General features: G+C 43.7%; 1 protein-coding gene across 1 annotated transcript in view; it reads right to left on the reverse strand.

Annotated features, from left to right (window-relative positions):
• Positions 1–23,314, reverse strand: part of CFAP54 (cilia and flagella associated protein 54) — a 1,106,494-nt gene that overhangs the window by 831,399 nt on the left and 251,781 nt on the right. Inside the window, exons 22-24 of the mRNA XM_029597529.1 lie at positions 21,714–21,899; positions 19,794–19,936; positions 3,697–3,844 (exon numbers count right to left, since the gene is read on the reverse strand). Coding sequence (XP_029453389.1) covers positions 3,697–3,844; positions 19,794–19,936; positions 21,714–21,899 — 477 coding nt within the window. The remainder of the gene's footprint in view (positions 1–3,696; positions 3,845–19,793; positions 19,937–21,713; positions 21,900–23,314) is intronic.

Below are 23,314 nucleotides of genomic sequence, written 5' to 3' on the forward strand. Positions count from 1 at the left end.
CAGAGGCGTTACTAGGCAGCATTATGTAAAATCCCCCTTCATTTTTTTCTTTTTATGATACAAGGCCATTTCAAATCAAATGTTTTGAATCTCTGATGCTTTTATCCAGCTGTTAAATTTTTCGGGCCATCCTCGCCATTTCACAAAGCACTGCGTGTTCTTACCTCTCCCTTTTACCTTTAGAACCTTATCAACGCGGTATATTCTGTCCTGTTGAGGGCTGACTTTCCTCACCATAATCTTGTATCTTGTACACTGTTTTCTGCCCCCTGTTTAAGACGTCAGTTATTATAAATATCTCAGCTGTCCATGTTTGTTCATAACCGTTTTCAAATTTCCCTTTAGTTTTTGACAGTCTAACATGATCCCCCTTTTTTAAAAAAGCTTAGCAGTTTCATGTTTGTTGTTATTGCCATAGATTACTTTCCAGAAACGCAGAGAGTTTGAGGTTGTTACATCGATAGGGTGGGCCTGTATTGTTCTGTGAAAACTGTGATTGTAACTGTTCATAAAAGCCTGAAGCACATCTTCATATCGAAAAGTGTTGTGCGCTGTAAAGTATCGCCACATTTTGGATTTTAAAGTCCTGTTAAATCTCTCCACAACCGCTGCCTTAACATCGTTGTTAGTCACAAAATGATGAATGCCTCTGTATTTTAACAAACTTTTCACAGAGCTGTTTAAAAACTCTTTACCTCTGTCTGTTTGTATTTTGTTAGGAACACGACCACCTTTAAATAAACTTTCAAAGGCCTCGGCCACTTCACGACCTGTTTTTGTTTTTAGGGTCACAGCCCATGCGTATTTTGACAAAACATCTATCACCGTCAAAATGTATTTGTAGCCTCTGTTATAACCAGACAAGGCGGTCATGTCAACCAGATCTGCTTGCCATTGCGCATCCACATCAGACACTATGGTTTTATTTCTTTTAAATTGTACCCTAGCAGGCTTGTGTAAAGAATAAGCATCTTGCTCTGTAAGCCAGTCAATCACCTGTTTCTTGGTCACAGTCGGCATACATGTTTTAGCCGTCTGCAAAAGAGGTGTTATACCAGCAAAGCTACCCATAGATCCTGGATCATAATAAATTTTCTTTAAGATCCACTGGTGCATTCTTGTTTTTTATATGGCTGTAAATACAGAGGTCTGTTTTTTTTTTTTTTAAACAAAACTAAAGCCTTGTGTTTTACCTTTGAAAACAGTGGGGGGTGTAGGTTTTCAATTATCCTCTGCTCAGGTTTAGGGCTGTGCAGGGAGGGTTGAGGCATGCGTATCTACAGAAAGGTGAGGAGGGAAGGGGTGTGGGGAAGATTCTCCCTGTCTCTGTGTACAGAATGAATCACAGCTTCCTGCCAGCTGCCTGGTAACTTTTATTGGGGCATGCCTATCTACAGCGAGGGCTTGGAGGGGAGGGGTGGACTTCTGGTGACATCACTGGGGGTTTGGCTTGGGGGTTTGAGTGACAGCATACCCATAGACTACTCCTGTCCCTGGTCTTTGCAAAAAAAAAACCTGTCTTTCCAAAGTTTGATCGTGCCTGTGTGAAAAAATACATTGTCTGCAGTTCATGCAGTTCACCACATATAGTTCCAAGCAATCACTTGTTTTAAAAACCAAATCCTTGTCAACAGTATGAGCCTGTTTTCCTGCCAATTAACAGCTTGTAATTTTTTTTAAAAACAGAAGGGCTAGAAAAAAAGCATATTTCCTGCTCTGTCATCATTAAAAGACATAAGGATGTTCTAGGGGCTCATTTTAAAAGCATACTTCCGGCTCCGGCATCATTAAAAGGTGTCAGGATGTTCTAGGAGCGCATATTTTGGGGCTTTTGTATTGTACTTCAGGTGAGATCATCAAAAACAGCCAGAGTCCATTAATTCTGGCATCATTAGAAAAGCGACAGGACCCTTTCTGATGACGTTTTGGGGGTGTGTGGCTTGGGACTAGGGTGTGGGCTGGGCCACCTGTGACATCATTGGGGGCGGTGTGGTTGTGGGAGGGGCTCCCCATTCACTTCTATTAGGGGGGAGGAGCATCGGCGGGGTCTGGGGCGGGGACAGGGGCGTGGCCTGGGGGCATGGTCGAGAGCGGGATGAGGCAGGAGGGTGTGTGGCGTGGCCCCCATTCACTTCTATGGGGAGGGGGCGGGACGTGGGCGGGGCTTAGACTGGAAGTGAATGCTGATTGGCTGCTGTCATCCTTCTCTCACCTGTCAATCAGTTTGATTGATCATGTACCCATTATACTACTCTCATCTTTATGTGTGATTATTCTAATTTTACTCCTGGTACCCCAAAAGAAAAAATAAAGTTTGAGTGTTGGAACTATAAAGCCATTGTGCAAGACTCCCTCTAAATATTAGGATTGTGGGTTTGAATAGGCTAAGACAATTAGGAGAATGTTTAAAAAAGGAAGTCATAGTTCAGCAGAGGGAGGCAGTTGCATGGTCACAGTATGGATTTTTCCTTTTCCCTGTCCTGCAGAAAAATGCACAGCACTTTCCTCTTAGCCTTGCAAATCCAACATTCAATCCAACCATATTTTTTAATTAACTCACCGTGCCAAGGGAAAAAGGAAACCCTCAGTGCTTGGTTTTATTTTGTGTTTACCAAGTAGAGGTTACACATGGATAACAATATTAACTTTTAAAAGACAAATCCAAATAAAATGAAAAGAAATTCTTGTGACTTAATAATATAATGCTACTCAAAGTGAAAACAATAATTATAATATGATGCCAGCTAAGTACGAAGTTGCATTAAAATCAACAGGTGCTAAAGTCCAATGTAGGCAGAGTGCTTGGTGCTCACAGGGCTGCATTTAAAGTGAATAGCAGCCCTTTAAGCACATATGCTCTGCCTATAATTAGCATTTCAGGTTTCTCCATATTAATCAACTAAAGACAAAAGGGCCAGTTATCCCAGGAGAAAACTCTCCCTACCTCAAATGGTAAATTGCAATCTCCCTCCAATACAAAGTGCCAATTTTTAAAATACCTTCCCTACTCCCCAAGATGCCAAATTCAACTCTTCCTTCTCCCCCCCCCCCCCCCCGCCCCCAGCCAAAAAGTCACCTTAGCCCTCTTAATCCCCCATAAACACATGCCCTCACCCTGCTGGCACGAGGAATACTTCTTATCTCTATCTGGCAGCAAATCTGATGGTGAAATAGTGGAGCTAAGCACTATAGGGCATTGAACCACACACTGTTCACATGCTTCACAAATGCATTTATAAACATGTCCCAATCCCCATTCAACTCTAATCTGCGGCATCATTTTGCCCCAAGGAGAAAGCATTGATGATTTAATATGAGAAGAATACTGTGCAATATATTGTATTACATTATTGATTTATGTATCACATTGTTGTACTTGGCTAGTTCTAGACTATCAAAAAATATAAAGCAATAATAAAAATGTTTTTTATCCAGAAAAATATTTCAAATCAGTGAATTTAAAGCCTTGATTATTTTTTTGTGTCAGAAAACCTAGTTCAAAGACTGCTAGTTGATTTAAATCCAGTCTTCTGCCAAAGTATACGTCAGATTGTTTTGCTACGTTTTCTGTTTTTATCTTCACCTTTTCAAAAAGTAAAAACATTCATAATTCAAATCTGGTTTGCCTAACAACCAACACACTCCAGATAAAATAAAAGTAAGGTTATTAATGTAAGATATTTAAGTGTCACATACTTGCAACTTATAAGGTATCCCATTTGCAGAAACAGAGTCGCAGAATAGTGCTCCTTCCTTGACATTGATATCACATGCACTAAAAATGCTTACAAGAAAGAGTTGCAAAAGGATAGGAGAAGCTTGTAACAAAGCATCAACACATAATCTAAAAAGAGGGAAAAATATTTAAATAAATGAGGAAGTACTGCACATGCAAATGTCATGTTATCATATAAATTCACAATTCACTTGCTTTCAAAGTATAGAACTATAACACCAAAGGTAAAATAAAGTTGCTTTCCTGTAATGAGTGTTCTCGGAAGACAGCAGGATACAATTTAATGAGTGGATGTTGTCATCCGACAGAACTAACATGGAATATTCTTTCAAAAGCTGTTAAAAAAATGCCTAGAAACGGGGCGAGAAGCTGACTGAGAAGGTCTGAATCATGATAAAAACTTTTCCTGTAGACAGAGTAAACGTATCTGAGGCCCACAGACAAAAAGTAACTGAGAGGGCCCTACAATGCACAACAGGGCAGGAAGACCCATGCTTTCTAGGCTTTTCTACAGCTTTGAAAAAACACTCATTGTTGGCACCATCACATGACATCGCCTACTTTTGTGGCTGATTCATCCTGCTTTCTATGGAGAAGCAAAAGATTACTTTTGAATGATTTGTTGCTACATTTTAAATTGTTTATGTTCACAGGCTTTAAGACACTAGTCAATAAAGTCTCTGTTGGTAAAGACACTGAAAAACAAAACAGTGCTGCACAGTTACTAACACAAGAAATACAATGAGAAAAAGTATATTTCATTACTGCCTACTGATGGTCTTCTCAAATTCCAGCTCTGTAGTTAATGGTGTATTCCAACACATATATCCAAGAGTTCTTTAAAATCTTTCAAACGTCTACTAGGCACAAAAAAACATTAGGGATGCACAATTATTTTAAACAAATAGCACATTGGAACTGGTTATTTTTGATTCATTCCAATGCATAAACCATGAATAGACAATGAAAATGCCTGAAAATTTTGGGATGGTTTCATTTTATTTTAAAAATAAATGGTTTCCTTGAAGCCCTTCAACCCCACTCCTGCATCCTAAAAAAGCCACAGGGTGCAGAGCGAGCTGCCAGAGTCTCCCTGGACCCTTCTGACCCACCACTACCAAAATCTTTACTGGGGCTGGTGACCTCCTCAGCCCCCATTTTCCCTGTCCCATGGGTTCCCCAAGATGAAAAGGGCAGAAGAGATTCCTACTCACTACTGCCCTGCCTTGCGGTCCTTTAAAAATGATGCCACCAGACTTGAGGCCAGCATCAAAGCCATGTCCAGCCTCACAGCTATCGGAGCTGTGAGGCATGGCAGATGTAAGTGGGCATCGCTCCTGTCTTTTTACCTTGGGGAACCCACAGAAGGGGTATGTAGGTGCTAGGGAGGTCCCCAGCCTTGGTTGGGATTGACTCAACCCATCTAGGTAGACCCTTGCCCTGTGGCTTTTTGCCAGGCAGGAGGGATTTACAGGGACCTGGGGAGGCTCCATAGCTGGACTTGGTCCAGGCACCATGAATGTTTGGGGTGCAAGTGTGGATTTTCAGAGTTAGCTGGAAAATTTATCCAATTATCTGAGCTCCAACCAGAAATTCTCCTGGAACACCCTTATGTTATCTGGCTAAATTTTAGATGAGATAGTATGATAAGTGTACAAAAGATTTAAAAATCAGCATTTAGCAGAATAATTCACAAGTTATCTGGTTAAATATCACTAGATATGGCCATTTTCTGAATCAAAAGTTAAGAAGCAAATCTATCTGAAAATCTAAAATTGGATCAGAGGTTATCTGACTAGTAACAGAAGAAAGAAAAGATGTGAAGCAAGGGCAGAATCATAATAACTTTTTAAATTCTGGTACTGTTTTTTTCTTCAACACCTTCACTGCATTCCAGTTATCTACCAATCTTTCCATAAAAAAATATTTTCTGATGTTAGCTCTGAGCCTGCTCTCCTTGGAGCTCCTCCTCATTCCTTTTTTTTTCAAAACGTATTTTATGGTCTTCCTCTCACTTCTTTATCATTTCTATTATTTTTGTTCCATGTGTACATCTCTTTCTTATCTGCCAGCTGCCTCTCTCTACAGCTGATTCTCTTTCTCACGTCCTCCTAGTCTCACCCTTCCTTCCTCTTCTATCTGTCTCCTCATCCTATCATGCCTCTTACTTCCACCATAATACTCTTTCTTCTCACAGCCTCTATCTTGGTTTATCTCCACCCAGGGCCGGTGCAAGGGGATTTGGCGCCCTAGGCGAGCCTTCTCCCTTGCGCCCCCCGGTTGCACCGCCACCCCCTGGTCTCGGCCCCAACTCCTACCTCATTCTTGATCATGCCCGCTGACTGTGTGGTTTTCTGGGTCGCAAGCAGGTTGGGCACTGCTTGTGGCCTGCCAAATCTCCACTCCTCTTTGCCACCGCTTGCGGCCCATATGACTCGCACCCAGTGGTGCAACAAGGGTCTCCAGCATTCGGGGGCCAATGCATTTGTGTGCCTCTCCAGCATCCCCCCCCCCCCCCCCGTAATCCATCTTCTACTAATGCTTAAGGTCACAGAAAATCTGTGGTGTCTCTAGACAGAAGAATTTGGGGGGGGGGGGGGGGGAGAGAGCCAAAATGACATTTCTTCATCATACCCACCTCTATAGCATGGATCCTGCTTTAAAATTGGTTATAAAAAAAAAGTATTAATAAAAAAGTCCAAAGGGTCTTCTGCGTAATTTTAAAAAGCTGGCCAGTTTCACACTATAAAATGTTTTGATAGCCTCATTCAACTAATTCTATATGGCTATGAGAGTGAAGTCTGGAATATATAGGAAGGGACAAAATGTCAATATAAATCCTGCACTTCCAGTTCTCTAACTCTGTGCATCCACTGAAATTCCCCCAAACAATGGAGCTTGGATGTTTCCCTTACAGCTCATCATACTAAAAGATATTTTCAAATTCTGGTGTCACCCCACAGTAACAGCAGCACAAATACCTTCCACTGCCAGACACATTGGGGTAGATTTTAAAAATTTGCGCGATCGCGTACTTTTGTTCGCACACTAGGCGCGAACAAAAGTACACTGGATTTTATAAGATACGCGCGTAGCCACGCGTGTCTTATAAAATCCCGGGTCGGCGCACGCAAGGGGGTGCACATTTGTGCAACCTGCGTGCGCCGAGCCCAGCGCGCGCTGCCTGTTCCCTCCAAGACCGCTCCGATTTCGGAGCGGCCTCGGAGGGAACTTTCCTTCGCCCTCCCCCCACCTTCCCCTCCCTTCCCCTACCTAACCCACCCCGTCGGCCCTATCTAAACCCCCCCTTACCTTTGTTGGCAGATTTACGCCTGCTAAAAGCAGGCGTAAATCTGCGCGCGCCAGTGGGCTGCTGGCGCGCCATCACCCAACCCGGGGGCTGGTCTGGAGGCCTCGACCACGCCCCCAGGCCGGCGCCACGCCCCTGGGCCCGCCCCCGAAACACCGCATCACGCCCCGAAACGCCCCCGACTCGCCCCCTCCCCGCCCCTTTAACGAAGCCCCGGGGCTTAGGCGCGCCGGCGCGCGCAGGGCATTTAAAATCCGCCCCATTGTGAACTAACACAAAACCCCACAAAAAAGACACTCAAAATCTATACCGCAATCCCATCGTAACATAACAGTAATAACACCAAGGACTCAAACAACAATAATCCTATCTGTGAATAAGCAAGGGTAAATATTACACTGGGTCCTAGGCAATCAAGCCCTCCAGAGTCTAATATCCATTGAGAGACCTTACTGCACAATGTAAATAATATCCATAAAGAGACATTACTGCACAATGTAAATAATCTACCTCTGTAAAGATTTATATTTATTCTTGACTATTCTTGTCTTCTTCCCCCCAGTTTCAACAACCTTGTTATATTGTAACTTTTTGCTTCCTCTGCACTGGTTAAAAGAACAAAGTTATTGCACCCCCCTGTTATTTGTAAACCGGCATGATATGATTGTATCATGAATGCCGGTATAGTAAAGCTTTAAATAAATAAAATAAAAAATAAATAACAATACATCGCCTACTGAGGAAACAAAACAAACCCGATTGCTATAGATCCCTATACAGACACTACATGCTAGCAGAATCTCTCATCATGGTCACACACACAGAGCAGAGACAGACCCTCACCAAATACAGAATACAAAATAAAGGAGCACAAATTAGAAAAAACTGAAATGGAAACCCCAAGAAGCAAGACTCTGTGTATTAACAATGGAAAAACAGAACCACCATTCCTCATAAAACAATTTATTTATTTATTTATTTAACACTTTTTTTATACCGACCTTCATAGTAATAACCATATCGGATCGGTTTACATAGAACAAGGGTATAACTGAAGCAATAAATAAAATAGTAATTAACAAGAGAGGTGAATAAGGCAAAGTTACATTTAACAAGGAGTAAAAAACTTGGGAAGCTTAAAGCTGGAAGAAAGAAAGGCAGGAGGAATAATAACATAATACAAAAGGAATTTAGGTTAGAGCATAAACAATAAAATCAAGAAACATAAAGCATCAGTTTTAACAGTAAAACCATACTAATAAAAGAATATTTTAAAACTACCGATAAATAGAATTTCTATTAATTAAAATCATATACATTTTTTACATTTTCCCAAACACCAATAAAATATTTCAAAACAGCACAAATATCAAATAACACACAATAATTAAAACTAATAAGGATTTTAAAAAGCCCCTGCAATCCATACATGGGAGCTCTTGATTTCCAGTCACCCTGATATTGTCGAGGATTAGGAGGTTATCCTCTCTCTCTCACACATACTCACATGTCCATTCTCTCTCACACATACACTGTCACATACATACACATTCATGCTCTTAAACCCAACCATAACCTCTCACTCTCACAGACACTGACACACTCTCAGGCTGTAAGACACTCTCTCCCCCTCCACACACACACTCCCCTGGATTTTCTCATACACACTCATGCTCTCACTTTCACTGGCTCCCTCACATACACACAAACACACACACACAGGCAAGCTCCCAGTCATTCTCACACTAAACCCCAGGCTCCCATTCATTTTCACACCACTCCCTCCCCATTCCCCCAGGCATGCACACATTCATTCTCACATACACAGACCCCCAAGCAGGCACCAATTTATTCTCACACATACAAACCCCAGAAAGACACCCATTCATTCTCATACACAGACACACCCTCAGGCAGGCACCCATGCATTCACACAGATACACCCCCAGGCAGACTCCCATTCATACACATGCACACACTAAAGGCAGGGACTCCCTCTCTTTCTTTTGCCAGCAACCTCAGAGCCTCTCTCATTCCTCTGCTGCCACTGTCACTGCTGCCGCATGGCTATTGGGGAGGTGCTGATTGCTGCTACTGGCACTGAAGCCCATTCTGCTGCCTCCTCTTTGCAGGCCCCGTGGACTTCCAGTTCCTCCATGCTGATCTCGTACATTGTGAGATCCGCATAGAGAAAGTGCTACTCTTGCACATTCCCAAAGATTACATGTGCCAATCAGTAAAAAGTAATTTATTTTTTTTACATTTGCTGTCTGATCTTAGTTTTCTAATCGGTTGGTCACAGGCTTTTTTTTTTCCACCTTCCCTTTCTTATTTTTTTGCCAGTTCCTTTTATATTCTACTGTTGTTTTTATATTCTACTTTTATTTTCTACTGTTGTTTGTTATTGTTGACTTGTTCTATGTTCATTGCTCAAATGTTCTATGTAACGCCATAGCCGCGACTGTTCTGTTAAATGGAAACCAATATGATTTGATATTTTGTTCAAGAATGTCGGTATAGAAAAATTCTAAAATAAATAAATATTGTCTTTTTTTCTATTTCTTTTCTCTCCATCTGTCTTCTTCCCTCAAACACACAGTCAGGTTCTCATTCTCACATGCTTTTCTCTCTCTCTCTCTCTCACATACATTCTCACATGCTTTTCTCTCTCTCTCTCTCTCACTCTCACATGCTCTCTCTCATACAACATACATACACACAGTCTCTCACTGGCACATGCTGTCTGAGTGTCACACACAGGCTCTCTCTCACTCCCACATGCTGTCTTGCTCAAGCACAGGCTCTCACTGTCACATGCTGTCTCTCTCACACACACAGAGGCTCTCACATGCTGTCTCTGCAAACATTCAGGTCTTCACTCCCACACACAGTCTCTCAACTCACTCTCACACACAATCTCTCAACTCATCCCATACACGCACACATACACACTCTACAGGCCCTCAGCCTCTCTCTCACCTCTGGGCCTCTTCTTTATGGGTCGCCACAGGATGGGCTCTATAGAGACCTGGGTCTTCTCGGGCCTCGCTGCTCCTCTTCTGCACACGGCTGATGCCCCTCCTCCTTCCTGCCCGCACGACTCCAGCAACATTTTTCTTCTGGGGCCACGCGGGTAGGAAGGAGGAGGAGCACCTGCACGTTTAGATGTGACTTTTTCTTCAGGCCATGGTCATGTGAGCTCCACCACGGCCCTGCTGATCTTCTTGCTGTGTGTATCTGGCACACAGCGCAGCAGTAGTTCACCGCTCAGCTGCCAGTGGGATGAGGTCCATCGGTGGCCATCAGTGGCTCGGCGCCCCCTAATGCACGTGCGCATGTTATAAAATCTGGGGTCGGTGTGCGCAAGGGGATGCACACTTGTGCACCTTGCACACGCCGAGCTCAAGGGGAGCCCCGATGGCTTTCCCCATCCCTCCAAGGCCGCTCCGAAATCGGGATGGGGATGGGGATTGTGTCTGTCGCTGTCCAACGTCTCTGTTCCGCCCACCTTACCTCGTTGGCTACTCCCTCCAGGGTTGCTGGAAGGCTAGCTGCTGCGGCGTCTCCAGGTCGTCCTCCTCCGGCGTCCCTTGACCGGCTCGACGCTGCAACCCGCCATGTTGACCAGATGCCTAAGGGCGTGCGCGTGCAGCCTGACTGATGTACTGGCGTTGGCGCGAACCTCAGGGGCGTCCCCCTGAGATGACGTCATCAGCTCCAGATATTTAAGGTCTCAGTTTTCACTAACAAGACGAGTTAGCAAAGGTTCGCTTCCTCCAGGTCGCTGCAGATCGGATTCGCTCTCCGCAAACCTAGCTACTCTGCCTCCTCGGACTTCACTAGAGGTACCCGCTCCTCGGGGGCCTCGCTCTCTCTTTTTCTTTTCAGGTCGCAGTCCGGAACCAGTACTTGCTCCTCGAGGGCCCACGTCCCGGACTAGCTCCTGAATACCACTTCTGCTAAGAAGTCATTGCTGCTTACAACATTAGTGAGTTTCCATCTATCTCTCAGAGTCTTCCCTGTGACCAGGTATTCGCTCCTCGAGGGCTTACTGCATTCCAACTCCTGGGCTGCCTTAAGAGACTATGGTGTGAGTGTTTATTTATTTTTATTTTATTTAAAAATGTTTATATACCGCCTTTGCAATTCAGAAGAATTAATCAAAACGGTTTACAACCAAACATACATAATGAATAAACTTAAAAAATAAAAACAAATTAAAACTAACATTAAAAAGATAAAGAGTGTTATCACCAAGGACTTGTTCCAGAACTCTGCATATCCTATCTACTCATTTTCTTAGTTTCTCTACAGCTCAGCCACCTTGGGATCGCTGTTCCAATACCTGAGGGACTACAGCCCAGCCGGGCGCTTCCATCTCACTACTGCCACCTTTGGTGGTTTAATATATTGCTTACTAAGAAGTCTTTGATGCTTATAACATCAGTGAGTTTCTATCTATCTCTCAGAGCTTTCCCTGGAACCAGGTACTCGCTCCTTGAGGGCATAATGCATACCAACTGCTGGGCTGCCTCAAGAGACTATTGTGTGAGTGTTACCATCAAGGACGTGTTCCTGAACTCTGCATGTCTTGCCTATTCACTTTTTTAGTTTCTCTACAGCTCAGCCACCTTGGGATCGTTGTTCCAGTACCTGAGGGACTGCAGCCCAGCCGGGTGCTTCCGGCTCACTACTGCCACCTCTGGTGGTTTTATATATTGTCTAATAAAAGAACTAGTGTGTGTCTGTCTCCTACACTAAGCCTGACCAGTGGTTCTTCTCGGGAGCTCCCCTGAGGGCGTGGTCACCTGCCACTTGTCCAAGAATCCACCCACAACTATTCTAAATAATAACAGATTGCTAATTCCCAGCTTTAACAACAGAGCTTTAATAACAGATTACTAACTCCAAGGATCCGGCTTGTCTGCAGGGTTCCAGCTAACTCCAAGGATCCGGCTTGTCTCCAGGGTTCCAGCTAACTCCATGGATCCGGCTTGTCTCCAGGGTTTCGGTTAACTCCATGGATCCGGCTTGTCTCCAGGGTTCCGGGTTAACTCCATGGATCCGGCTTGTCTCCAGGGTTCCGGCTTAACTCCAAGGATCCGGCGTGACTCCAGGGTTCCGGCTAACTCCATGGATCCGGCTTGTCTCCAGGGTTTCGGTTAACTCCATGGATCCGGCTTGTCTCCAGGGTTCCGGGTTAACTCCATGGATCCGGCTTGTCTCCAGGGTTCCGGCTAACTCCAAGGATCCGGCTTGACTCCAGGGTTTCAGCTTACTACATGGATCCAGCACAACTCAATGCGTTACAGGGTTTACCGGGCCTGGCCCAGCGCATTACGGAACAACAGGACGCCTTGGAAAAACTTACTTCAGCTTTTCATCAGCTACACACACAGAAGGTTCAAAGCACTGCTTCTAACCCTGAAGGTCAGTTACAGGAGGTAACTTTAAAGACTGCTGTACCACTGGTGGCTCCTATCGGCTTCTCAGGAGAAATACAGAAGACCCGGGGCTTTTTAAACCAGTGCTGCATGCACTTTACCTTACAACCATCTTTATTTCCTACTGCTTTCTCCAAGACTACCTATATCCTTTCCTACTTGGATGGTAGGGCCTTGTCTTGGGCATCTACCTTGTGGGAACACAAGGACCCTATTTTGCAGGACATAGAAGGATTTATGGACTTATTTAAATCTGTTTTCGATGACCCTGCTCAAATTTCTGTAGCCAGTTTTGCTTTGGTGAAATTGAAGCAAGGCAACAGATCTTTGGCTGAATTTGCCATAGAATTTAAAACTCTTGCGGCAGAACTCTGCTGGGACCCCTAAATATCTCAACACTCTCTTTTGCAGAGGCCTGGATACCTGTTTAAAAGATGAGCTGGCTGCTCGCGAAACACCTGACTCGCTGGACAAATTAGTAGCCTTGGCCACTCAGATTGATCATCAGCTCTGGGACAAGGTGAAGGAACTCCGGCCTAAGATGCTATCTGGGTTGAATCAGGCTAGCTCTATACCAGCACCTCAAAAGGTTCCAGTAAATTCTGCTGCTAATAAAGACGAACCGATGCAACTTGGTCATGGACATTTAACTTCTAAAGAGAGAAGATTTCAGAAGAAGCACGGCCTTTGCATGTACTGCGGTCAGCCTGGCCATGACGTCTCTACATGTTCCATTCATCCGGAAAACGGACAGGCCTGAGTCCTGCAGGAGGACTGTTCTTGGGCCATGTCGCGTCTTCTCCTCCGCATTCTTTCCCAGTCTCCTTGACCTACGGACCGTGTTCGGTTCAGATTCCTGCCCTGGTGGACTCAGGGGTAGGAGGCAACTTTATTCTCAAAACTCTAGTGGAATATCTGAGGAGTCCTCTCGCCAATTCAGAAAATCCACTATTGCATTACAACTTGAAGTGGGTTTTGGACGTTTTTCAACACCGCCACTTCTATTGAAGAACGCAATGACGTCCCCAGCAGCCCTACCCATTGCTGCTGATATTCATACGCCTTCAACGTTCACCTTGGCTCGAAGGCGCTCAACATCAAATAACCGTATTCACGGATTATATACCTTAGAGTATCTCTGTTATGCTCTTTCCTTTCGGAGGATGTGCCTGATGAGCCACAGCACATATTGACCCGAAGAAGATACTCTTGGTAACTACCCAGTCCGTATCCGATGGCAACGCCATCAATTCTCATCAGCAATATGTACTGGACTGTCACCATTTGAAGTGGTTTTTGGACGTTCCCTACACCGTCACTTCCACTTCCAGTGACGTCCCCAGCAGCTCACCACTGCTGATGATATCCATAGACTGTGGCTTCAGACCAAGGACATGCTAATTAAGCGAGTGACCGTGCTAAGAAGTACTATGTTGCGCGCCTTGCGCAAGCTCCAGTCTTCAAGCCAGGAGACAAGGTATGGTTGTCAACCCAGCACCTCAGACTCATACTGCTCTCTTCTCGGTTTGCTCCTCGCTATGTGGGTCCATACCCAGTTCTTCAACTTATTGGTGAAGTCACCTACCGTCTGAAGCTACCACCTGGTCTTACTATCCATAACGCATTCCACGTTTCATTTTTGAAACCATCTATACTCAGCGAATTGTCTTCCAAATCTCAAGATCCACCTGTCATCATTGCAGAAGACGACTTGAGATCAAAATCAAAGAGATACTGTTACCTTGGGCAATGGCGTCGGGGTTCCGTCCCCGATATCGACTCCCTGGTCCCGCGCTAACCGGGGCATTGCCGTTCCGAAGGGCCTCAGGCTCTCCTCCCCGTCGGCGATGCAAGGACGTGCCAAATGAGGAGTTCTCCTCTAGTGACATCAGGGGTTCCTCCCCCCAACGCTGGCAGCCAATCTCCGCGCGATCGGGGGTTGGGACACGCCCCCCTGACGTCAGACGCCGACCGGGGTCAGTTTGCACGGGAGATTGGCTTCTTATTCAGAGCCTTCTCTCACGCTTACTGCTTCGGCCACATCAGTTTTGCTGTTGTATTGCTGCTTGTGTTTTTCCTGGAGTTCTCTGCCTTCCTGACCTTGGACTGTGTTACGGATTACCCTGCTGTGCTGCCTGCCCTGATCTTGGACTGTCTTACGGATTACCCTGCTGTGCTGCCTGCCCTGATCTTGGACTGTCTTATGGATTATCCTGCTGTGCTGCCTGCCCTGATCTTGGACTGTGTTACGGATTACCCTGCTGTGCTGCCTGCCCTGATCTTGGACTGTCTTACGGATTACCCTGCTGTGCTGCCTGCCCTGATCTTGGACTGTCTTACGGACTACCCTGCCTGGACTTGAGACTGTCTGGGGCTCTACTGTCTACGTTCCGGTCCGGAGAACATTCCCGCACAAGGTAAGCGCATTTCGATCTGGTTCCACGTTGCCATAGTAACAGATACTGGATGTTTGTAAAAGAGGCAATACTTTTGAATACCTTCTGAAGATGGGAAGGTACCAGCCCTGAAGTACACTCTTGGGAGCCTCAGATAAATATCTTGGATAAAGAGATGCTTCGTCGATTCCATCTCGCGCATCCTTCAAAACCCAAGCCTGGTACCCGAAGAGGAGATGGCCCTTTGAAGGGGGATACTGTTGTGTCCGTCGCCAACCGACGTCTCTGCTCCGCCCACCTTACCTCGTTGGTGACTCCCTCCGGGGTTGATGGAAGGCTAGCTGCTGCGGCATCTCCAGGCCGTCCTCCTCCGGCGTCCCTGGACTGGCTCGACGCTGCAACCCGCCATGTTGACCAGATGCCTAAGGGTGCACGCGCGGCCCGACTGATGTACCAGCGTTGGTGCGAACCTGAGGGGTGTCCCCCTGAGATGACTTCATCAGCTCCAGATATTTAAGGTCTCAGTTTTCACTAACAAGACAAGTTAGCAAGGGTTCGCTTCCTCCAGGTCGCTGCGGATCGGATTCGCTCTCTGCAAACGTAGCTACTCTGCCTCCTCGGACTTCACTAGAGATACCCGTTCCTCGAGGGCCTCGCTCTGTCTTTTTCTTTTCAGGTCGCAGTCCAGAACCGGTACTCGCTCCACGAGGGCCCACGTCCCAGACCAGCTCCTGAATACCACTTCTGCTAAGAAGTCATCGCTGCTCACAACATTAGTGAGTTTGCATCTATCTCTTGGAGTCTTCCCTGGGACCAGGTACTCACTCCTCGAGGGCTTACTGCATTCCAACTCCTGGGCTGCCTTAAGAGACTATGGTGTGAGTGTTTATTTATTTTTATTTTATTTAAAAATGTTTATATACCGCCTTTGCAATTCAGAAGAATTAATCAAAACGGTTTACAACCAAACATACATAATGAATAAACTTAAAAAATAAAAACAAATTAAAACTAACATTAAAAAGATAAAGAGTGTTATCACCAAGGACTTGTTCCAGAACTCTGCATATCCTATCTACTCACTTTCTTAGTTTCTCTACAGCTCAGCCACCTTGGAATCACTATTCCAATACCTGAGGGACTACAGCCCAGCTGGGTGCTTCCATCTCACTACTGCCACCTTTGGTGGTTTAATATATTGCTTAATAAGAAGACTTTGTTGCTTATAACATCAGTGAGTTTCTATCTATCTCTCAGAGCTTTCCCTGGAACCAGGTACTCGCTCCTCAAGGGCCTAACGCATACCAACTCCTGGGCTGCCTCAAGAGACTATTGTGTGAGTGTTACCATCAAGGACGTGTTCCTGAACTCTGCTTGTCTTGCCTACTCACTTTCTTAGTTTCTCTACAGATCAGCCACCTTGGGATCACTGTTCCAGTACCTGAGGGACTGCAGCCCAGCTGGGCACTTCCAGCTCACTACTGCCACCTCTGGTAGTTTTATATATTGTCTAATAAAAGAACTAGTGTGTGTCTGTCTCCTACACTAAGCCTGACCAGTGGTTCCTCTCAGGAGCTCCCCCGAGGGCGTGGTCACCTGCCACTGGTTAATCTGTTATTAACGGAGTTGCTGGAGATCCCACAACTATTCTAAATAATAACAGATTGCTATCTTCAGCAACTCCGTTAATAAAGGATTGCTATCTCTCAGCTTTAACAACAGAGCTCTAAGAACATAAGAACATAAGAAATTGCCATGCTGGGTCAGACCAAGGGTCCATCAAGCCCAGCATCCTGTTTCCAACAGAGGCCAAAAACCAGGCCACAAGAACCTGGCAATTACCCAAACACTAAGAAGAACCCATGCTACTGATGCAATTAATTGCAGTGGCTATTCCCTAAGTAAACTTGATTAATAGCCATTAATGGACTTCTCCTCCAAGAACTTATCCAAACCTTTTTTGAACCCAGCTACACTAACTGCACTAACTACCTTCTCTGGCAACAAATTCCAGAGCTTTATTGTGCGTTGAGTGAAAAAGAATTTTCTCCGATTAGTCTTAAATGTGTTACTTGCTAACTTATGGAATGCCCCCTAGTCCTTCTATTATTCGAAAGTGTAAATAACCGAGTCACATCTACTCGTTCAAGACCTCTCATGATCTTAAAGACCTCTATCATATCCCCCCTCAGCCGTCTCTTCTCCAAGCTGAACAGCCCTAACCTCTTCAGCCTTTCCTCATAGGGGAGCTGTTCCATCCCCTTTATCATTTTGGTTGCCCTTCTCTGTACCTTCTCCATCGCAACTATATCTTTTTTGAGATGCGGCGACCAGAATTGTACACAGTATTCAAGGTGCGGTCTCACCATGGAGCGATACAGAGGCATTATGACATTTTCCGTTCTATTAACCATTCCCTTCCTAATAATTCCTAACATTCTATTTGCTTTTTGACTGCTGCAGCACACTGAGCTGACGATTTTAAAGTATTATCCACTATGATGCCTAGATCTTTTTCCTGGGTGGTAGCTCCTAACATGGAACCTAACATCGTGTAACTACAGCAAGGGTTATTTTTCCCTATGTGCATCACCTTGCACTTGTCCACATTAAATTTCATCTGCCATTTGGATGCCCAATCTTCCAGTCTTGCAAGGTCCTCCTGTAATGTATCACAGTCTGCCTGTGATTTAACTACTCTGAATAATTTTGTATCATCCGCAAATTTGATAACCTCACTCGTCGTATTCCTTTCCAGATCATTTATATATATATTGAAAAGCACCGGTCCCAATACAGATCCCTGAGGTACTCCACTGTTTACCCTTTTCCACTGAGAATATTGACCATTTAATCCTACTCTCTGTTTCCTGTCTTTTAACCAGTTTGTAATCCACGAAAGGACATCACCTCCTATCCCATTACTTTTTAGTTTTCGTAGAAGCCTCTCATGAGGGACTTTGTCAAACGCCTTCTGAAAATCCAAATACACTACATCTACCGGTTCACCTTTATCCACATGTTTATTAACCCCTTCAAAAAAATGAAGCAGATTTGTTAGGCAAGACTTCCCTTGGGTAAATCCATGTTGAATGTGTCCCATTAAATCATGTCTTTCTATATGCTCTACAATTTTGATCTTGAGAATAGTTTCCACTATTTTTCCCGGCACTGAAGTCAGGCTCACTGGTCTATAATTACCCGGATCGCCCCTGGAGCCTTTTTTAAATATTTGGGTTACATTGGCCACCCTCCAGTCTTCAGGTACAATGGATGATTTTAATGATAGGTTACAAATTTTAACTAATAGATCAGAAATTTCATTTTTTAGTTCCTTCAGAACCCTAGGATGCATACCATCCGGTCCAGGTGATTTGCTACTCTTTAGTTTGTCAATCTGGCCTACTACATCTTCCAGGTTCACAGTGATTTCGTTCAGTTCGTCTGAGTCATCACCCCTGAAAACCATCTCCGGAACTGGTATCTCCCCAACATCCTCATTAGTAAACACGGAGGCAAAGAATTCATTTAGTCTTTCTGCAATGGCCTTATCTTCCCTAAGAGCCCCTTTAACCCCTCTGTCATCTAATGGTCCAACCGACTCCCTCACAGGTTTCTTGCTTTGGATATATTTAAAAAAGTTTTTATTATGAGTTTTTGCCTCTATGGCCAACTTCATTTCAAATTCTCTCTTCGCCTGTCTTATCAATGTTTTACACTTACCTTGACAATGCTTATGTTTTATCCTATTTTCTTCAGATGGATCCTTCTTCCAATTTTTGAAGGATGTTTTTTTGGCTAAAATAGCCTCTTTCACCTCACCTTTTAACCATGACGGTAATCGTTTTGCCTTCCTTCCACCTTTCTTAATGCGCGGAATTCATATGGACTGCGCCTCTAGGATTGTATTTTTAAACAATGTCCAAGCCTGTTGAACACTTTTAACCTTTGCAGCTGCACCTTTCAGTTTTTTTCTAACTATTTTCCTCATTTTATCAAAGTTTCCCTTTTTAAAATTTAGTGTTAGAGCTGCAGATTTACTTATTGTCCCCCTTCCAGTTATTAGTTTAAATTTGATCATGTTATGATCACTGTTGCCAAGTGGCCCCACCATTGTTACTTCTTTCACCAAATCTTGCGTTCCTCTAATAACAGATTGCTAATTCCCAGCTTTAACAATAGAGCTTTAATAACACTGGCACAGGCCACTGTGCCGGAGGATTCGGGACCGCCCCCGGACCACCCCTAAACCGCCGCCACGCCCCCAGCCCCGCCCCCCAGCCCGCCCATTTTTGAAAGCCTCGGGACATACGCGCATCCCGGGGCTTGTGCGCGCCGCCGAGCCTATGCAAAATAGGCTCGGCGTGCACAGGGGCAGATTTTCTCGGGTTATGCGCGTATCTTACACGCGTAGCTTTTGAAAATCTTCCCCATTGATTCTTATCAGTACTATAACAATTCTCAACATATTTTTATTGAACCATTATAAAAGTCACTTTACAAAGTGTTAGTTGCTAGTACATATGATGATTAGAAATGGAAGCAGGCAAACTAAAATAGGTGAAGGAGGAGAAAAGCATCTGGGGAGCATATAAGGAAAGAAAAGAATAAAACATCAGTCAAATAGCAGGACAAAGATTAAATGGAAATGACTAAATTACATTATCAGAAGCCAATTACTGGGTAAAATTCTAGAACCAATATTCCCTTCCTGAAGATATGTATCTGACACTGGTGAGTCTTAATGCTTATCAGCATGTTGTAAAGGAGACAAAAGCTAACAGTTAAAATACATAGAAGAGATCCAATAAAAGGCAAACACTTGAAAGCCTCCATTTTCAGCTGTGTAGTTTTCAACATAAAAATAGTACCTGGTGCTTCAATCTATTGTTTAAAGACTACTGTACCTTTTCTGAGAAACATTCACTCTGTTGCTTGCAGAAACAACTGAAACATCAGATGAAGGGGAAGAAGGTTCGAAGACAAAATGTTTCCACAAAACTGAGAATGCTTTCTTGGCCAGTCTATAATGGCCAACCTGATAGGAAATCTGAAAAATATATAGTTAAGAATTTGAAATGATCTAATGTCTTTAAATAGTATTGGGGACATTTTAAAAAAGAAGAAGAATAGATAAGATATCTGGCTATTTTTCGCCAGCTATCTTTAGAAAGGGCACTTTTCAGCCACAACTTAGCTGGTTAAATTGTGGATAAAAACTAGCTTAAATTGTTAAGTTAGATGGGTACATGCTTTGAACAAACGTTCCCCTCCTCTCAATATAAAAAAAAAAAAGAACTCCTCCAGAGGTCCCTCTCATGATCCCCCTTCCCTTCCGCCCAATGTTAAGAAAAATAAGTTCCCCTGACAGAATCCTCTTCCCTCCCTCTCATCCAATGTCAACAAATTATTAGTCCCCTAACAGCCCTCCATCATCCCCTTCCTTCCCTCAGGTGCAGACCTATTTCTGATCAGTGGCAGAGAGGGCCTTGATAGGAGGTCCTCTTCAAAACAGTACTTCTTTGATACATATCCAGAGCCCAAAGAATCCACAGACTCCAACTTAGAAAACGGTTGAATGGAAGTTTGAAACTACACTGATTCTGGAGCTGAGGACCTTTATGGCCTAAAACTTGCATCCTTGGGCTTTGGGACTGACAGAGGACAAGGAGAAGGAGAGGCTTCCCACTCCAAAACCACTAGAATCAGATTTTGCACAGATGGCACTGAGACAGATTTGGGGAGTGGGTCTTCAGTCAACAACAATACACTCAGCATCAAAGAAGTACTAAGAAGTGGATCACTCAATGCACCAAGGGGAATCATGCTTGCACCTTGATGCAAGTAGCATGACAAGCAAACACTTTGGTTATTCTTCTGTCCAACTTCACCTCAAAGAGTGCCAATGACCACATCAGAGTCAGCATACTAGAGGAATAGATATCCTCCATGGATTTCTGAAGGTCAAGGTCAAAGACTTCGCCCTGGATCTCTGGAGACCAGTACATCATTGTGTGTGCCTGAGAAGTAGAGTTCACCTTCAGATGCAGCCTTGTTGAATAGTGTGGAACCTCCTACACTTTCTGGATCTCAGAGCTGTGCATTGAAGTCACACATTGAAGCATCTAAGTTTACACTCCATGCCCAACACTGATTCCTTTCAGTTCCTTGCTAAAGTGCTGAGTGCTGTGGTCTCAACTTGAGCACGAGACGTGAGATTTCTTTCAATTCCTCAACATGTTTTCTGACTGAGGAACCAAAAAGGTTGAGGATACTTTTGATGCAGCCTATTCATCAGCAGTCAGTGTGACTCCACAGGCCTAGCTTTCAGCACCAGCTTCAAGGAATCAGACTTTAACTCACCAGAAAGAAAGGCTCAAAACCCATCCTTCTGGACCCAAACATATATCAAAGAAAATCATGGGCCAGCTCAGCAGGATTGATAAAGAAAAATATAAAACTTAAAAAGTATCAAAAGCCATAAATACAGAAAACTAGGGCAAGTTTTGGCAGACAAGTCAGAAGAAGGTTAAAGAAAATTCATGCAATGTTCTGCGGGGACACAGCCCAGAAAAAGTGTCTGATGATCACATCAAACAAAAAGCAAATGAAGGGAGTCACAAGTTCTCTGCAGCTCAGGAAGTACTATGTATGAGCAGTGAAAAGTTTTTGCCTTTCCAGATCTCTGAAAGATTCTGTCCATTTCAAACTAAGCATAGTCACATGATCTACTTGAGGGCTTAAAGTGAACAACTTGTTTTCAGAGAATCTTTACTAACTAGGGTCCTAAGTAATAATGTAAATCTGATTTTAAAAATCCTTTTTACCTGCACCATGTATGTCCAGGTAACAAGAGCAGAAAGTGGTGGATAAGCAAGGATTGGTTTTGTTGGTGCCCCTATAGCATCACCAATGAGTTTTCCATCTGAAGAATAAGCTGCAACAGCAAATATGTATTTTTCATTGGCTTCTAGGCCGTTTGCTTCCAAAATGTTATCTCCAACAGCTGGGATCTATTAATACAATGAATTCTAATGATACACTATATATTATTTAAGAATACACACAGTAAAAAGAACACAGCGTAATTACAAAGCCTTTTTACAGTAAACCTTTTTTGATGTGAGGGAACATTTATGACAACTTATTTATTTATTTATTTATTCAGCTTTATATACCGGCTTTCAAATTAATTTCAAGGCGGTTTACATTGATTGAATTTGCAGTAGCAGCATTCAAAACACATATATGCTAAACATATCATTATACATATTACATCACCAAAACATTAAATTAAGACTAAAACCATTTTAAATACAATAATAAGTAAAATCCAACCATTTCTTCTCCTTCCTCCTCAATTCTACCCTTCTTCCCATCTTCTATCCCATCTAACCCCCTCCCTCTTAACCCTTCCTCCCCTAGTTCCCCTTATTCTATCTCATCAGCTAAACAGCTGTAGTAGGAGGGGTCAATTATTTAGAGTAAAAGCCTGCTCGAATAAGCAGGTTTTTATCTGCTTCCAGAAGCTATTGATGTTCTCCTCTGTCCGAATTTCAACAGGTAAAGAATTCCACATCTTTGGTCCTGCCAAAGACAAGGACCTCTCCCTCACTGAGCTAAGATGGGCCAGTTTGGGTGATGGTATGGTCAACAGGGCCTGACCAAGTGATCTCAGATTCCGTGCTGGAACATGAATGCGTAATGAGGCATTTAGTCATTCAGAATTCCTGCCATAGATGGCTTTATGAATTAAAGTTAGACACTTGTATTGGATACGGGACTGAACCGGCAACCAATGTAATCCCATCAGTACCGGAGAAACATGATCGAACTTTTTTGTATCAGTTAGAAGTCGTGCCGCGGCGTTCTGCAACAGTTGCAGCGGGCGGATAGTCGATAATGGTAGACCCAGCCATAGGGCATTACAGTAATCTAATTTAGGTAAAATTAATGCCTGTACCACAATTCGAAAATCATTTGAGTGCAATAATGGCTTAAATCTCCTTAGCACTCGCAGTTTATGAAAACCATCTTTTATGATGGCCTTCACTGAAGTTTTCATATTAAGCTCAGAGTCAAGGATACAACCCAAGTCTCTGGCATCATGTTGGATCTTATATGAAGGGGGACAATTTGAGATGTCAGTCTCTATTTTCTCTGTTATTTTTTTATTTAAAGGCTTTTATATACTGGAGTTCATGCACTAGTGCATACCACTTCGGTTTACACAGAACAAGGAACAGAAAATTACATCAAACAGATTGAACAATTAAACAAATATACAATTACATCCAACGATTGTTACATTATTAAACGATTGTTTAATAATAATTGTTACCTTATTACAGATAAGCAGTATTTCAGTTTTAGCATTGTTTAGTGCCAATGACATGTGTGTAAGAAGTTGTTTTATTGATTTGTAGTA

Source organism: Rhinatrema bivittatum, chromosome 4 (assembly GCF_901001135.1).
Source record: "Rhinatrema bivittatum chromosome 4, aRhiBiv1.1, whole genome shotgun sequence".
Taxonomy (NCBI): domain Eukaryota; kingdom Metazoa; phylum Chordata; class Amphibia; order Gymnophiona; family Rhinatrematidae; genus Rhinatrema; species Rhinatrema bivittatum.